The 17,900-nt window shown below is 59.7% G+C and overlaps 1 protein-coding gene across 1 annotated transcript; it reads right to left on the bottom strand.

The window, feature by feature from the left end:
* Positions 1 to 2,174: 2,174 nt before the first annotated feature.
* Positions 2,175 to 16,734, bottom strand: METRNL (meteorin like, glial cell differentiation regulator). The gene is made up of 4 exons (XM_030295525.1): positions 16,376 to 16,734; positions 10,840 to 11,228; positions 3,528 to 3,587; positions 2,175 to 2,685 (listed from the first exon to the last, which is right to left on the bottom strand). Exons 1-4 carry the CDS (start codon positions 16,540 to 16,542, stop codon positions 2,369 to 2,371), a joined length of 933 nt encoding a protein of 310 aa, XP_030151385.1. The 5' UTR covers positions 16,543 to 16,734; the 3' UTR covers positions 2,175 to 2,368.
* Positions 16,735 to 17,900: the final 1,166 nt, after the last annotated feature.

Here is a 17,900-nt window from a genome sequence, read left to right as displayed (position 1 = left end):
CAGCTTGGCAGGAAGGATGGCCTGGGTCACACCTCCCCTTCACCTTTGGACAGGGACAAAGAAGGGTGCCCACAGCTCCATTCCACATGGTGACTGGGGCTGACCAGAGCCAAGACAGGGACACTAGGCCAAGACCCTGGGGCAGAGCCACTGGTCAGCCAGAGGACCCTCCAAGTGCCTCACCCTGGCCCCTCAGGGCTCCACAGTATGGAGGTTCCCCTGAGGACAGACATGGGAAAGCAGGAAATCTGGTGTCACAGAGCAAGCTGGGGCGCACAGGGACCTCAGATGGCTGCAGGAGGCCCCGGACAGCAGGAGGGCATGGCTCTCGGAAACGGTGACCCAGCCCCTCCCAACACCAAGCAGCCCTAGACCTCCAACACCAAACCCCCCCACCACCAGAGCCCCACCCCCCCAGACTCTGGGGGGAGGACACAGGCCCTGTTCTCCCTCCAGGTGTCCAGCTGGAAGACCCTGCTCCGCCCCCGCCCAGAGCAGCTCTCACCTGCTGCCATGCACCAGAGCAGAAGCTGCCTCCACCCTGGGCATCAGCACGTGGGGTTAGGTCCCCAGCTCCTCCCAGGCCCCCATACTGACATAAGGAAGAAAGCCAGCCCTGAAACCGAAACCCAAACCCGACATTCTGGTTCTGCAGCACCTGCAAGCCCTGTGGCCTCCTCCAGTGTCAGAGTTAACACCCAGAAAAGCCCAAAGCATGAACTCAACAGCAGGGTCACTGTGGGCCTGGCTATCTGCTGCACAACATACTCCTGGCATAGAACATCACAGTTATTAGCCACAGTAGGACCTGTTCCCATCACCAACCCTGCTGCTTCAGGTTGTGACCTGCTGGAGCCCACAGACCTGAGCACACACCTGAGCTGGGGCATGCCCGGGCCAGGCCACATCCACCACCCGAAGCAGGGTGCTCAGGAGTGAGGGCACACCCACCCGAGGCAGGGAACACCTGGGCTAGCACGCGGCACCTCCCTGTGGCCACACAGTGTGCCCGAGGCTTGGGTGCAGCCGGCACAGAGCTCACTAACCAGTGTCCTCTCCAGGGTCCCCCCTCAGCCTCAGCAGCTGTTTGGGAGAAATCACCTCACTCACGCGGATGCAGGCTTAGATCTAATTATGTGGCACCCCAGTGACCCCAGTACTGGGATGAGTAGTGTCCCCCCAAATTCCCATCTACCCAGAACATGTGACTGTGAACTTATTTGGAAACAGGGTCTTCACAGACATAATCAACTAAGGTGAGGTTGTACTAGATGGGAGTGGGACCTAATTGTGTGACTGGTATCCTTCTGAGAGGAGGGATTTGGACACAGGCACATAGAGGGGAGAAGGGGACAGAGCCTGGAACAATGCATCTACAGGCCCAGGGGCACCAAGGACCGGCAGCACCGAGCAGAAGCTGGAAGAGACAGAAAGCCTCCTCCCCTAGAGCCTTCGGAGGGAGCCTGGCCCTGCCACACCTTGATTTTGGACTTCTGGCCTCCATAACAAGGGGAGAATGAATGTTGTTTAAGCCTCCAGTCTGTGGTCGTTTGTTACAGCCGCTGCTGGGTACTAACTCACCCTTGAGAGTGTGGAGGTCACCAGCCTAGTGCAGACCAGCCCCTGGGGGGCCAGAGACTTGCCGCGGACTCAGGCATTTGGGGGGAGCTGGAGTCAAGGGGCAGCATCTGGGTTATCAGGAAAGGGAAGGCAGAGGCTGAGGGAGGTGGGGGAGGAAGGAGGAGGTGCATGTGTTTTCCGAACCCCGAGAGTAACAGCCGTACTTACAGCTGGGCCCAGAATGAAAGGCCCCGAGCGGCTGGGCTGCGGGGCTCCCTCGGGTGTCCTGGCCCCAGAAGAAGCCCTACACGGACACCAGGGAAGCGCGTGCACACCCCACAGGGTTGCAGACAGGCACACCGCTGCCAGTGGCCCAAAAGTGACCACGGCTAGCAAAACACAGTCTTTGAAAAACAAAACCAACCAAAAAATAAGTATTTGGCTCCATAAATCTCCATCATAAGAAACCACTCTAAATGGTCCCCGAGCTTTGTACAAAGCCTGGTGCTGGGCATCCTCCAGGGGCTCCGGCCCCAGAGCCCTACCCAACACACCAGCCCAACACAATCCCGTCGGGTGCTTTGGAAACACAGCATGAAATGGTACACAAGGCATTTTAAGACACTGGAGTTTATTTCCTATGGACGTTTCTTTTTTAAAAAAAATATAATAACTTAGTTTGCATCTTACAACATTTCCAATCAGTCAGGGAGTCCTTGGCCAGGACCTCGTGGGGTCAGACGTGGCTTGTGCGCCGGGGAGCCCATGTCCGAGCGCCCACTGTGGCAGCAGCGGTGGCCACCCACAGTCACTCTGTGCCCATCTCGCAGGGGTTCAGGCCCTTCTCCTCAGCATCCTTGTACATCCTTTGGAAGTCCTTGAAGCGCGGGGCGCAGCCAAGGTGGGCCTCCCCGAAGTGTATGTGGCCCGTGAAGAGGAACTCCCCACGTCCGGGCCTCACACCGCACTCCAACAGCGTGGTGACGTGCCCCCGCCAGCCACCGCCCTCTGGGGCTGGCCGGAAGACAGTGCTCTTCTGCCGGTACAGCCGGTTCACGTGCAGGTGGATGGCGGACTCCTGCTGCTCTGGTTCGTGGGTGACGTCCTGGATGGAGCCTCGGACGACTACGGAGGCAAGAACACGGGAGTCAGTGAGGTCACCGGGGGTGACCCTGTGGGGGCTGACCCTGAATTCTGCATTCCAGAAATCCCACTAGAAAGACCAGTTCAGACATTTGAGGCCCTCTAGGGGTTGTCCCTGCCACTCAGACTCTGTCAGGGATAACAGCCATATAAGTGGGGGAGAAACAGAAGACAGAAGTCACATTGTGTGCATCAACGTTTCAAGTTAGAACAAGACACAACCGCAATTAACACACAACATCTACTGCCGCCCTGTATCCAGGTGGGACAGAAACGGGGCAGCTCAGAGGGGAGGGGGTGATGGGAGGGAGCCGGGCAGAGCAGGCCCAGGGCAAGGTCCCCCATCCTCCAGATGCAGGACCAAAACGTGGAAAGGAGCTCTGCACTCCCACCACACTACTGCCCTCCGAGCTGGAGGCGCTCAGAGCAGGGTCCAGCCGGGCTGCCTTCCCCCCGCCCAGAGTGCTTCCCCCGCCCTGCTGCCCAAGAGCAAAAGCACGCAGCTGAGTCCTGATCTCAGCCCTGGGGCCCCCAGGCTCCTCAGACCCCCAGGACCAGGAACTCCTGCTGGAGCGTCCACAGGGGCCCAGAGGAGAGCAGGACTCTGAGGTGAGGCTAGACCATGCCTTGGAGGAAAATGCTCAGTGACCACCTTGAACAGGACTCCCACCCCTCTCATCCGGCACAGATCCGTCCCTCCCCTATTACACCTCCAAGCCCAATGCCCTCAGCCGTCTCCTCCCCAAGCTGAGTGCCAGCACTGGAAGGCCCTCCCAGGCCCAAGCGGGGCTCTTGACGTGTGGCAGGAGCACGAGGACACTTACCGAAGTCGCTGGTGCAGACCGCCAACAGCACCTCTGTGTCGCTGCAGGGGCGGCACGGGGCTGCGGGGAGAGAACAGGGTTAGGTAGGAGTAGGGTCTGCGGGACACAGACCCCGCTCACACCCACCAGGTCCCGTAAGAGCTCTGACCTCAGGGAACAGGACAGAGGACCCAACCTCGGCCACCACACGGGGGGCGGGGGCTGATGAATCCAGGGAACCCCAAGCTCAAGATGTGGCTATGAAGGGCGTGCACCGCACCCCGAGGGACAGTGGGCGTCCGTGCTGGTCCCCACCTAGCTTGTTGGTGCAGCAACTGCTGGGCCCCGGGGCAAACCACTCTCCCAGGCCCATCACCAACGGGAAACCAACCTGAGCTGGTCGGAAGCTACGTCCCCCACACCAGCCTGGCTGAGAGTCGCCTCCTTCCCAGCCTCCACAGCCACACCAGCCACTCACACAACACCTGTTCCCCAGGTCCCCATCTGTAGCCGAGACCAGAAGGTCAGGGCACTGGTTGCCGAAGGTGTCGGTGAGCATCGAGGGTCACGTCTGCAGGCCGAGGCCGTGGGGCTCTCGTCCAAACAAGTCCCAGCCATCAGCACAGCCCCCTTCCCCAGGCCCCTGACCTCAGACCAGATCACTGCCTGCAAACACCGTCTACGGCAAGCCTGGTTCACAGAATCCCCAAACCCCCACGGCCTGGCGGGGCGAGGGTGGGGGCTGGCTTCCTCCAGCCAAACCAGGCCCCACCCCACTAACTTCTGCCCCAGCACAGCCCTCACCCTAACTTCCTCAGATTGGGTGAGGCCTCAAGAAAGGCGGGGGGGCACAAGCCTCTGGCAACTCCCCCTAGACCACGGCACTCCTAACCCAGCACTGGATTTGGGAGGACACAGCATGAATTGGCAGTCACACTGCACTTTTCAAGGCCTCTGCCCCCTGGCCGCTGAGTCTCTAGGGTCTGGCACAAATCCTCCCAGCTCAGGCAAAGGTTAGGTATGAAGTCTTGCTGGAATAAGATCACCTTCTCAAGGCCCTGGAACGTCCTGGCTTTGGCATTTGCTGGCCCTCACACGCGAACTGGGTGAGCAGTCACCTGCACCCTGGCGGCAGCAGACTCGAGGCCTCGGGGGCAAGGCCAGGCACCGAGCAGCTAGAGCTCAGAGGGGCCTTCTGGGGCACGGGGCACAGGGTCTGTGCTGCCCTAGGCAGCACGGGGTCTCTGCGGACCCCAGGGGGTGGACAGGAGTTTCCAAGCACTGGCCCTGGTGGTCCTGCCCTGGGCAGGGGAGGATGTGTGTGCCCCAGGCCAGCTCAGGGGGACGTGACTCATTGGCCCACACACTGCCTGCTGCTTCTATCAGGTTCTCGGGAACCTGGAGAAGCTACAGGACTAGCAGAGCCGGTTGGGTGTGTTGAAGCCTGGCCAGCCTGGCCGAGAGGATGTCCTACCCAGCTCCAAATCCCAAAGACTGCTGCCCACCTGGGGCACTTTGCTTCCATGTATAGACCCCCAGCCTCAAGGCCTCTCTTAAAAAAGAAGGCAGCCCACTGGGGGTCCCCTACCCTGCACACCCCTCCAGCGGCCCGCTGCCCACACACATAGGGCATGACGAGGCCGGGCTCTCCAGTTCTGCTCAGAGGCAAGGTCTAATTTCAGCCCCTGTGCCAGGGGGTCAGAGGCGTCATCCCGGGCACCCCTCATAAAGCATCTGCCCAGGAGAGAGGAGCCCCAGCAGAGTCCCTGGGGGCCAGGCCTCTAGACGCTCCAAGTGAGGGTGGGTGGGAAGCTCGGTCCACACAAGCTCTCTAGAGGCACATCTCAGGTTCTGAGTCGGCCGAGACAGACCACAGGCAGTGCCCACAAAGGCAGCAGTGGTACAGCAACAGGCCCAGGCCACACCCGGCAGTCAGATACCCGGCCTGGCGGCCCGCAACTCACCAAGCCCGAGAGCTTGACCCTCTCCGTGGACACAGGCCTGGGGACGCCCGCTGAGGGCTAAGGAGGAAGGCGGCAAGGAGCCTGTCCGGGGCGGCCACCCACTCACACCCCCACTGCACTGCCGAAGCTGTGGGGGTGCCTGGGGCCCCGGCGGAGGGCAGTCAGCAGCCCGCAGATCCTCCCACCAGAAGCCTCAGGGAGCCGATACCACCACAGCTGAGCTAATAAAGTGCCACCCTGGAGACTTCCCTCATAATTCTGAGTTTTACAAAGCACAGGTCACCTCATTGGAAAATCCAGTCTGTGGATGCCAAGAGAAGCAATCTGGAAACAATTATTAATCGGAGTTGGGCTCATAAAGGCAGTGGAATGTGCTGGTTTCGGACACACTGAATCTCATTTCCTTGCAGGGGAAGGTGAGGAGGGAGCAGCCAAGAGCCCAGTTGGGTTTACGGTTCTTTGAGAGGGGTTGGCTGAGGTGTGGGCATCTTAGGGAGAGTCTTCCGGAATGTGCACAAAATGAACTGAAGAAGGAAAACACAGGGTCAGGGAGAGCAGCTGGGGCTACTGCAGGGACCCAGGTGAGGACGGCAGGTGCAGGCAGGAGGACGGGGGAGGGCAGGGGGGGAGGGCAGCATGCTTCATGCTAGGCCCTGGCCTGGGACAGGTCTGCAGATGGCCGCACGCTGGTCTGGCGGGAAGGACAACCAGGCAGACACACACAACTTCCAAAGGGAAAACTGTGCATGAGGACATCCGCTGGGGTCGTCACTGCAGCCAGTGACAGGTGGCAGGTTTGGTGGGTGCAGCACTGCACAGGGAGGGGACACGGCCGGCACGGGGCTGGTGTGAGCTGAGGTCCAGCTGCCACATGAGGTTCTGGAGCCTCCTCCTCTTTCACCACAGCCAGCTGCGGGCCGGTGCCACCCCGAGGTGGTCAGCCACCGCGGGGATATCTCAATCTCCCCCACCTCTCCTCCTGGCCTGTTGCCACCCCACCCTGTTCCTGCTGAGAAAGCAGGTGGATGCCACACGCTTTCATCCCAGGAGTGCAGAGATGGGCGAGATGAAAGATAATTACAGAAAATAAACGATTCTTTGGGGGGAAAATCTCTTCTCTCCTTTTCTGCTTCTAGGACATAATGAGGCTTCTTTCGACTTCTGCTGACCTTTGCCACTCATCCCCCACAGCCCATCAGGGCCACCACCAAACCGAGAGAGCTCCTTAGTGGGGGGCTCGGTACCCACCCAGCCCACCCCTTGGGCATCATTCACCACCCCCCCCCCCAACACATCAAACACATCAGGTTTGACCAGGGAAGGGGGATGGAGCACACTGGAAACCGCGTGACTCGGGCTACCGGCCAGCAATGCCAATAACTTTCATGCATTAATGGCCAGCACCATCCCCTCTCGCTGTGGGTCTAAAATGCCACTGTCTTCCCACCTCATCTGCTCAAGGAAGCCTGCTCTGGGTAGGCATCACATGGACCCCAAACCCCAAGCCCCAGAAGGTAGATGTGGCCAAGCCGGTAAGCCCCTGCTGTTCGGCTCCCGGAGGAATAAAAGAACAGACTGGAATCAGGGGTCCACCTGGGCTGCCCCAGGCAAACCAAGGAGAATGTTTGTCTCCACCCCCTAGAACCAGACAGAGCAACCCCCTGCCATCCTTCACTGGCCACCACCACACATCCCCAACCCTACTGGGCAACAGAGGGTCCTGGTGTGCCTGCTTCCCCACGTACACCAGGGCTCTGGGGAGGACGGCCCCCAGACAGCCCGGCCGGGTTCCAGGAGTGGCCTAGAGTTTCATCCATTAGTTAGCTGGATCTGGCCACTTGCCCACCTTTCGTGTCCTGCCAGAGTTTTTCAGCAACTGCGTTACTCAGATGCCCTGGTGAGGCCCATGGAGGAGGAGGAGGGGGAGGAGGAGGGCAGGGTGGGGAAAGGAGGCTCAATCCCGCACCCCCCCCCCCACCCCTCAGGTCACCTCCTACCACCCACCCCTCAATCTGCGCCTGTAAGGAGTGGCCTGCCTCCCCATTCTGGCCTTTTCTTGGGTGTCAGTGCATCTCAGACCATACCAGGAAGCTGGTTATTCAAGTGCACACCAGGCAACCGCACTCACTGCAAACACTCCCAAGCGGGACCGTCTGGGGCCGTGAGGCTCACACACATCTCTCATCCGGGAGCCTCTCTGTTTTCAAGTCAGCACAAACTAGAAGCTACTATGAGTCACCAGTGAGGGAGAAGGCTCATCCACCTCCGCAGCAGGCAGGATCACTGACTGGCCAGCCCACAGGCACCTGCACACCTCCACGTCACAGGTGTCCAGCCTCCAGCTTCACCCAAGTTTCCTGCAGCTGCGGCCAGGGCCAGAACAGGAGAGAGCCGGGAGCCACGCACTACCCGTCTGGCCCGGCAGACATCATTGCTGCCAGATGGCTGGCACTGACATTCCACATTACATACCCATTCCTTTGGCATTAAAGGCTTAGGAGCCCATCCCCTGATGAAAGGCAAACACCCCGGGGAGAAGGACGCACGAGCCTCCCCAGAGCCCCGCTGCCCCTCATCTCCCTCAGGCTGAGAAAGTGCTGAGCCCCCAGGAAGGGCCCAGAATCTGTGCCTGTTTCCATCCCAGCTCCTAGAACCCCACACACATCTGAGTCCCCCACCCCCAGTTCTGACAGTTGCTAAGTTTCTGGGCTGTCCCAGGCCTGATTCCTGGCCAACGCACAGACGCACATTCATACCCCACTATCCACGGGGTGCCTGGATCCCTGCAGGCGCCGGGTTCAAACAGACGCTCCAGGGCCCAGTGGGCATATGTCAGGGGTGGGGGAGAGGTAAGAAGGGAACCCCTGGGCCACCCAGACTGCCCAATGTCCAGCCACAGCTGAACGTCCTACATGGGGTCTCGAGAGATGCACAGAGGGCAAGCAGAGGCTGTGACCAGACAACCCACCATCATGCAGGACCTTGTCCCGGCAGCCCCATTGGAACCTAGGACAGCCCAACCACTGATCCCACAGGCCTCTCCCAAATCTGCTCACTGTCCTGGCCTGAAAACAGGGACCAGGGGAACCTGGGGTGCACAGACCCTGCCCACAAGGAGAGGGAGAGAGACTAAGTCTCTGGTCCCCGAGGGCGGAGCCATGGTCTCTGAGTCATCCCAGCCCATGGCCACCCTTGTGCATTTTCCTTCTGGACAAATGGAAGCGCTCAGGTGCCCAACAAAGAAACAACTGGCTACACAGGCAGCGCCAGCATCTGGTAAGAATGACCCACCAGGTGGAAGGAAGCTCAAGCCACAAGAGAACAGGGACCAGCAGCAAATATCTTTAAAGGGCCATCAACATTCAATCAGTAAGAGGCGTCAGTGGAGCATGGGACTCCTGATCTTGGGGTCGTGAGTTTGAGTCCCACGTTGGGTGTAGAGATTACTTAAAAATAAAATACTTCAAAAAAAAAAAAAAAAAAGAAATTGTTAACAAGTTTCTAACATCTGCTTCACTCAGCCACAAGCATTAAATTCAGTGACTGGGTTTTTCCAGATTTTGTTTTTACTATTAGTTTATCTCTAGGTCCCCTACAGCGAGGCTGGGGTACCCTCCTCTAGCTCTCTAACCCACCCTCCAATAGCTGGTCATCAAGATAAAGGCTGTTGTGGTTAAAATATCATTCAGGTCCTGAGATTTACAGCAGCTTCCAGTGCTACCTTTCCAAGTGGGGGTCCTACCCGGGCGGCTGGCACTGGGAGGGGGGTGGAGGGCCTACCCGGGCAGTTGGCACTTGGAGGGGGGGCAGGGTCCTACCCGGGCGGCTGGCACTTGGAGGGGGGAGGGGGTCCTACCCGGGCAATCCTACACTGAAGTTCTCCAACACACCGGTTTAGTTTGAGAGAGACTGAAGGTTTTGAAAACTGATCTGAGCCAAGAATGCAGAATGATAAAATGCAGATTCACATACAGGAGAAAAGTCTACATTTCAAATCCTAGCAGATCTGTTTTACTTGAATTAAACATCTCATTTACTAAAATGTGGAGAATTATACTATTCTTGGAGATGACCCACCCCTCAAACCAGGTGTCTCTGCCTTAGCACTGCTGCCACTTGGGCCCGGGTCACTCCTTGTACTGGGACCGCCGCGTGTACTGGGGGTGGTAGCAGCATTCCTCCCTGGCCTGCACCACTCAATGCCATGGCACCCCTACCTGCCCATCATCCGGGCCAGCTGGTCACCTGGAGAATGGCCTTCTTGGAACCTACTCACAGGACAATCCAAGCTCACACCCCCTCAACCAGAAGGCGCCTCACCACAACCAGCTTCGGGACTGACACAAGTGGTACACTAGGACCCCCACCCCACACACTTGGACCCCAGGAGGTCATCTATGCCTTCGAGCAAGGGCCACGCTTGGCATGGGTGTCTATATAAGACGAGGACTTCAGTCCTTGTTCATGGCACATGGGGCGAGACCCGCCCCACGTGAGAGCTCTGGGGCCACTCACTCCTCCTCAGTCTCTGTCTCTGGAACTTTTCAGAGACCAACGCCACCTTCCACACAGGGCCCTGACAAGCTGTCTGCCAACTCACAGTCCCCACGTGCGCGTGCACACACACACACACACACACACCCTTTGCTGCTGAGGGGACTCCTGCCAGCACCACAACGAGAAGGGCTCTGCGGTGGAGAAGGCTCCTCGAGGGCCGGCCTCACGGGAACCCCTGAGAGGTCCTCACTCACCTCACTAACCCGGGTGAGCTCCTGTGCCACCTGACTCGCCCACCCCCCCCCCCACACACACACACACAGCCCCTCTCCTGGCACGCTGCCGTTGTCTCCACTCCACATGGGGTGGCCCTTGTAACACCCACCCACAAAATGCCTCCGGAAGCTGGAACCAGCTCCACAATTCAGGTCAGCAAGGCTCTGCACCTCTCTGGAGAGTGAATCACCCTTGGCTCCCACCCAAAACTCGACGTGTCAGAGGCTGCAGCTGATGTCAAAAACACACAGCCAATCCACATATCAGAAGAAACACAGGGGCGGTGTGAACGGCCACAGCACCCATTTCTGATTACAGTCTCAAGCACAGAAGAGGAGCAGGGAGCCAGGACCACACCCCATCACGGCTCTCAGGTCCGACCTATGGCCGTTCTCAGGACACGTGTGTTCACCCTCCTCAAACACGCCTCCTGAGACTGCGTTGTTTCCCCACGTGCAAAACACCCACAACACTAACGGGGCCACACACGTCCAATGCCCATCGCACGGGGGGCCCGTCTGCCAGCAGCAGGCGGGTTCTCACAGAGACCGTGGGAGGGGAACACTGCCCTCCCCGCCCCGGAGGTTGCCACTCACCTGACTGGGCACGCAGGTCTGACTCCACGTGCCGGCTGGTCAGCTCGTACTGGAAACCCGTGGTCCTCCGGCTAATGTCCTGCTGGGGCGTTGCCTCCACGAACAGGCCCCGCTGCTCGAAGCCAAAGCAGTGCACCTGGCGGGGCCCGCGGTCCCCGTCCCGCACCAGCAGCTGCAGCTCTCCAGTTTTTTCCAAATAAATATTGGCGCCCGAGGAGTCCCTGAGGGGCTTGATGCACAGAGTCAGGTGTCGTCGGGAGGGCGGGAAGGTGTTGGGCCGCACGTTGACGATGAGAGCCCCAGTCGGGTACATCCACTCCACAGAGCCCGCTGAGCACCGTAGGTACACCTGCTCCACCTCCTTCCTGTGGGCCTCGTGCGTCAGCCCGCTGCAGAGGGGACACGCGTCAGCCGGGGCCCAGCACCCCGCATGTACCCGCCTGGGGGACGCCCGCCCAGGTGCATGAGCAGCCCCTCACCCACACGCGGGCTGCCACCACCTCTGCCCTGCTGCAAGGGGCCGTTTCCAGGGAGCGACAGTCCCCTCCGGCAGGCCTGCCCCAGAGAGTCACGATGAGACGGGCCCACGCCCTGATGCGCGTAGACAATGTTTGTCTCAGACCCTCTCAGCACCTCGACGCTCCATCTGCCAGCCTTCAAGGCTGCAGCACTGGGCGACCATGCTCTTGGGGCTCCCCGCGTCAGGGTGGCAATGCATGCAATGGGGGAAGAACCACGGAAGGGGGAACCTTCCGGAACACGTTCAAGGACACACCAACAGGACTCTGGCACAAACCCGAGTTCCAGATGACCAACCGAGGGCCAGGAACGATGGCAGATTCCCACTGAGTGTGAAAACAAGGAGTGGTTCACTTGGTCCAAAGAGTAGCTTTGAAACCAAATAGGAATGTTAGCAGCTTGGGGGGGCTGGAGGTTGTCGGTGACTTTTGTCTTTAGCACCTCACAGATAGGGGCAAGTGTTTCCATTCGCAAACCTGAAGACCCTGCATTGCCAATCATATCTTTAAAAATAAACTCAAATATCATCACAGCAAATTACAAAAGTAAGGTAATGGTCCTCCATAGGGGAGAGGCATGGGAGGGAACGCGTGAACAAGCCACAGGAGAGAGACGCAAACAGTGAGCAGACCTTTCACCTTCCCAAGGGGAAGCTTCTGCCAAGTTAATCTCACTCCTAATAAATGCTAAATAGGAAAAAATGAAGTCTGTACACTCTTCGTGAGACAGGTCTTGAGTAAAGTCATTACGTTATGTTTTCAAGAAATTGAAACCATCAAAAACGTTAAAGTTTCCCCTACTCAAAATTTTAATGTGAATGTCAGCTTGTGCTGATGGTTACGTCATAACCACCAAGCAGCCCTGGAACTCAACCAATGACTTCAACCAAGTGTTTTATTACATGAAATTTGGTTCTGATCGGATCTCAGACAGGTTCACCCACATTCTTAGGATTTTTATGCGTAATAAACAATGCTATATTCAGAGCCCAGGCCTGGGTGAGTTACCAGAAACCCTTTCTACAGAGGAGAAAACACGTAACATATGGTTTGCATTTACTGTTGGTGACTCATGCTCTGGGCTCCAAAAAACCTCACTTTTCATTCGATGGCCAGCTGTGGGCTGGGGCTGCACAGTCATCCTGCAGACCACATCAGAGGGAGGTGTCAAGGAGGTGACCCCCCCCAACCCCGCTCCCCGCCCCCGCAAGGCCCTGGGTCACTAGCAGCCGGCCTGGCCTCAGACGCCTACCAGAGCCACACACGCAAAACAGACTTACAAATTAGAGTCAAATAAAACTCATATAAGCTCCTCTGACACATATGTGTGGACGAGCATAATTATAGTGCTGTGTGAAAAAATTAGACTAAATGGTAAGTGGTTGACACAGATGACTATAATCACCTCTGCTCTCGGGCAGCCAAAACAAACTTATCACAGTGTCCCTCCTCTCCTGTCTCCAGCCTCAAGGGGCAGCTGGACACTTGCCCTGTGCCCAGACACCAATCCTCAAAGCTCTCTCCCCTAAAAACCATCCTGTCCAGGCTTCACTTTCCTCTCCGTCGGGGAGGGACCCTGGGGCTCAAGGGAAAAGAAAGCCCATACCAAAGGCTTCGGATACTTCTCACTAAGTCACTTTAATCCAAACAGTGGACAGGGAAACAGAGAGGTCCACCCCCCACCCATATCTTAGGCAAGGGCAGAGGGAACGCTTGTGGGGGACAGATGGCCAGCCCATGGCTGTCCCCAGCCTGCACAGATGACCCTGTACATCTTGTGCACTACACCTGGCTCCATTTATTCATAAGTCACTCGACTATAAGAGGACCGGGAACAACACGAAAGTGGACTTAGAAGAAATGTCCACCCTTTACCTGACGTCTTCACTGCCACCCAGAGAACTGTCTATGCCCATCCCAGGGTCCACGGCCAGCACGCCCCTCTGTTCTGCTCTCCCTCATGTTCTCCTGAAGGACTGAGATCAACAAGACGTGAGCCAGGCACTCAACACAGGAGTGTTCACATGAAGGTCGGTAGCATGTGATGTGCAAGACCGCCACTCAGATGCTCACCGACTCTGATCAGCCTGGGACCCCACTGAGCCTTTAATGAAAGAAATCAAGGACTCCGAGCCTGTCTGGTGCTCACCAGAACATCTAGCTAAATCTCTCACCTCTAGGTTTCCAGCACCACAGCAAACCTGAAAAAACTTCTGTTTATGCAAAATGTCACTGATGGTGGCATTAATGATTTTCACATGGCATGCAAGTGACACACTAATCAGGCAAAAATAAGATACCTGCTTTCTGATGTGATGAAGCTAGACAGAAAACACTCTGGTTCTAGTCACTCTTACGGAGCTGACAACACTGATTGATCTTGGGCTATTTAAACTAGATTCCTTTATTTCTCAAAAAACAACAACAACAACAACAAAGAGCCTGCCAGTGTCACTCCCCAGGGAAGTGTAGACACACCTTCAGGCAAAGGACAGCAAATTCCAAACCGACATGGGACTTTCTGCAGGGGTCAGTGTGGTGGCAGCAGGGTTCTTACTACTCACACCCACAGCCTGGCTCACCTGAGTCACCAGGAGTAAATTATGGTCTCTTGTTCACTTAAGTCAGGAAGAGCTTCGATCAAGGGCGAAACCCAGAGGTTATCACTGGAGTTACCTTTCATCTCCCCACCCAGTAGGAGAGCTAGCCAAGGTATGACAGACCCACAAACCCTGCCGACGGCAGTGGGAAGGTTCGTGGTCCACCTTTACAACCACAGCCTAATAAAGATCAGGGCGCTGTCCTGCCCCTGCACAAGGGACCGAGATTGCAAAACCTCCTGCTTAATTGCTTGGAAACACCCAGACACGCATTTCAGCCTGTCAAATGTGAGTGGCCAGTATCATAAAGAGCAACTCCCTCCCTATCAGGGGATCGGAACGCACCCAGGGTATTGGGGCTCACACCACCCTGTGCTGTCTTTAGAACAGCTCATAAAAAGTCATAAATGTTACAGGAGTCTGCAGGCAAACCAGCAAACCCAAGTTTCCACAGCAAGGATCTGTCAGCTGATCTGCAAGGCATATTGATCGCTAGGGCAGCAATTACAATGGAAGGGGAGCTTATAATCCAGGAATGTGGCCTGGGCCTGTCTTCCGTCCAGATCCCACTGGGACAGCCCCTGCAGCCACCCTCTGCCAGCAGACTCTGCCTTTGCGCTGAGTGGAGGGCAGCTGGAGGCAGTCCAAGACCCGGGGTATGTTAGCAAAGATGGAGAGAGGAGGGCAGCAGGTAAGCGTCCCTGGTTCTCCAGGTAGAAAAGAGGAGGCAGACCCCTGCTTGGTCCAGGAGCTGGTTGGCCCTAATGACCAGCACTCACTCACAGCCCTCTCTGATCCCCAGGAGAGGCAGCCCCCTTCCAGGCACACAGTCCTCAGAGAGCCTGAAAGGGTGTCAGCTCCTCCTCTGGAAACTCAGGCTCCCAGGGTGGGACAGGCTTTCTGTTTCTGATCTGCTGAAGCAGGACACCCTAGACCTCAGTTTAGGGGTGCACTGATTCATCCAGCAGAAGCTGCAAGGCAGGGAGTTTAATTAGGAGCGTGGGGGAAAGGGCAGCCCTGGAAGAGTGTGTCAGAGTCAGAGGCTCCCAGCCAGCCCTGTGCTGGCGCCAGCATTCTGCAGACCAGCCCTCCCCCAGAGCTCCAAGCTCGTGGCCCCAATCTTAGCAGCCCTGCATCCCAGCTCTGGTGTGCGTGCAAGGGAGGGAGGGCACCACAGGCCCGATCTCTGGAGCCCAGAACCCCGGCTTCGGCGGTGGGAAGTGGGGAGCAGAGAGCAGGGCGATTGCCAGTCTCCACAGAGAACTGGCTCTGTAAGTATCCAAGATGACCAGCGGCCGCCCTGCTCACACAGAGCCCAGCACCCTGGCACAACCCCCCCAAGCTTCCCGGAAAAACTGTCTTCACTCAAAAAAAACCCGGGCCCCCCCCCCCCCCCCCCCCCACCTCCCGCAGCAGCACGAGGTGTGTGCTGGCAGGAGTCTTCCCATCAGGTGTGAGGGCGAAGGGCTCGGGTAGAGGCCCTGCTCCACCGAGCACCCCGACCCCGCGACCCGAGGGCAGCCCCTGCCCACAGAGTTCCAGAGAAGGAGATGCGCATCCCTGAAAACTCCTGAACCTGCACCTTCCGCGGCACAAAACCGGCTTTTCCAACTGCGAGCCGAGCCGCCTGCCCGGGGCGACAGCGCCCTGGGCGGATGGCGGTTTCTCACCAAAGTAGCTGTGCCCTCAGGCGCCCCGCCCGCGTATACTTGTGATTTGCAACTCCTTTCTGCTTGTCACACTTCAGTTTAAAAAAAAAAAAAAAAAGTCCTCGGCTGCCACGGCGGAGGGGCGTGAAGGGGGGCTCCCCGAGCCCAGCGCGCGCGCTGCCAAGGGCGGCCTGACCTTCACCGGGGCCGGGGCGGGGATGCGGGACGCGGCGGGCCCCGCACTCGGCCCGCGCACAGGTGTCCGCCCGCGGGTCTCCGCGCGCACGGGAGCGGTCGGCACCCCGGCCGGCGCCAGGGCCCCCGCTTGGTCCTCCGAAGCCCCCGCTCCCTCCCGCGGACCCGCCGGCCCTCCCTTCCCGCTCGGCCCTGAGCGCAGGCCCCGCTCCTCCCGCCCGGGGCGCGCAAGTCCTCGCCGCGGGCAGAGCCGGGAGGGCCGGAGAACCGACCTCCGCCCGCCTCCGATGCGGGGTCCGCGCGGGGCGAGCGGGCTGTCCGGCCGGGACCGACCCCGCCGCGCCGCGGGCGCACCTCCCTCTGGGCGTCCTCCGGGCCAGGGCACCGGGCCGCCGCGGGCTCTTTTGTTCTAGAACCGGGGGCGGGGGCGACGCGGACAGGACTCGGCCTGGAGAGCGGGCCCCAGAGTCCCCGCCCGGGGCCGCGCCCCCGCACGCTCAGCCGGCCGGAGCGGGGAGGGCACGGGAAGGGAGGCTAGCGGCCCCGAGGGCTGGGGGCGCGCCGGCGGACTCACCTCCCCTTCCAGCTGCACCGGTCGCTCGAGTACTGCGCGCCCGCGCCGCCCAGCAGCGCGCCCAGCAGCAGCAGCAGCAGCGGCGGCGGCGGGCCAGGGCCCGGGGCGGGGGGCCGTGGCCACAGCTGCCCCGCGCGCCCCCCGGCCGCCCGCGCCGCGCCCCGCATGCTCCGGCTCTGCCTGGTCGCCGACCCCGCGTCCGCGCCTGCCGAGCAGACCCTCCACCCGGCGCGGCCGGGCGGGCGGGGCTCCAGGTCCAGGCGAGTCACGTCGTGCGCCCCCCGCGCACCCGGCGCGGCTGCCCGCCCATCCCGGCCGCAGCCGGAGCCGCTGGAGCCGCTGGAGCCGCGGGAGCCGCGCAGGGAGCTCCGCGCCCGCCGCCGCCACCCGAGCCTCTGAAGCAGAAGAGTCAGCGGTCCGCGTCCCGGCTCAGCTGGGGACCCGTCCCGCCCCCGCCCCGCCCCGCCCCCGCCGGCCGCCCCGCCCCCGCCGGAACTCCGCCCCGTGCGCGCGCTGCTAGTGCTGCGAGCTCTGCGCCCTGCGCGCCCTGGCAGGGAGTCCTGGGGCGGCCCCGCGGAGAGGAGGGGGCCGCCCGAGGGACCGGGAGGAGGGTCCCCAGCCGGGAGAGAACGGGGCAGCAGCACGCGCCCGGCCGGTACGCCGCGGGACGCGGAAGAAACCCGAGACCGCAAGTCTGTGCGACCTGAGCCGGCGCCGGGCCAGCGGGCGCGTCCGCAGCGGCTGCGCCTTGGCCCCATCGCGGAGACTGAGCCGGGAATGGCCGCTGGGCTGCGGTGGGGGCTCCTGGCCGGGCCACTACTACTGTGTGAGCGACCAGACTCCATCAGGGACGTTCCTGATCCAAACCTGTGCTCTGCAGAGGTCCGGACTCTGCCCCGGTCTGCAGCCCGTGCGGGAGGGGAGGAGCCCAGCTGTGGTTGGAGATGAGACCTACCCACTGTTGAGCGCCCCGAGGACTCTAGAGCATCCACGTCCCCGAAGGGCTCTGGGCCGCAGCTCCTCTGCATCGCTGCGGACCTGTGCCCGCTCGTCCCCACCACCCCCAACCCCGGAGTTGGTCTGGTACCTGTGTCCCCAACCTCCCGCTTGATTCTTCCTGGAGACTGTCTGATGCCTTGTTAGGTTTTAGTGGTGTCCTGACCCCTGTGTTCTAGATGCGAGTGCCACCACCACCAGACCTGGCCACCCATACTGGCTCCAGGTATTGGCAGAGGCCCGCAGTCACTAAGACCCCCGTCCTAGCAGGACCCAGCGTGGTGAGTTGGTGAGTACAGTGTGATGAGGCCAGGAGCCACGGCTGGGTCTGCTTAGAGGGTGGATGGGGTCTGCTTAGACGGGTCTGCCGTCCTACCAGGTCATCACCCTAGAAGAAGGAAGAGGGAAGGAACCATGGCGCTCCGTGCAGCCACCTCTGTGCTCACAAAAGCAGGCTTTTCTGCTTTGCGACTCTCTGGTACTGGTCTGAGCTCCACAGCCTCAAACAGCCTCAAGTGGTGGAGAAATC

This window comes from Lynx canadensis, chromosome E1, assembly GCF_007474595.2.
Source record: "Lynx canadensis isolate LIC74 chromosome E1, mLynCan4.pri.v2, whole genome shotgun sequence".
Taxonomy (NCBI): Eukaryota; Metazoa; Chordata; class Mammalia; order Carnivora; family Felidae; genus Lynx; species Lynx canadensis.
The sequence above is the reverse complement of the archived record's forward strand: the minus strand, read 5'-3'. Positions and strand labels throughout refer to the sequence as shown.

Bases quoted from the DNA above. Each gene is read 5' to 3' on its own strand.
- METRNL (XM_030295525.1), bottom strand. From the start codon at position 16,542: ATGCGGGGCGCGGCGCGGGCGGCCGGGGGGCGCGCGGGGCAGCTGTGG. The intron at 11,229-16,375 runs GTGAGTCCGCCG...TCCCCTCTGCAG, and splicing joins CGGTGCAGCTGGAAGGGGAG to CGGGCTGACGCACGAGGCCC. The intron at 2,686-3,527 runs GTAAGTGTCCTC...TTGCCTCCGTAG, and splicing joins GGTCTGCACCAGCGACTTCG to TCGTCCGAGGCTCCATCCAG.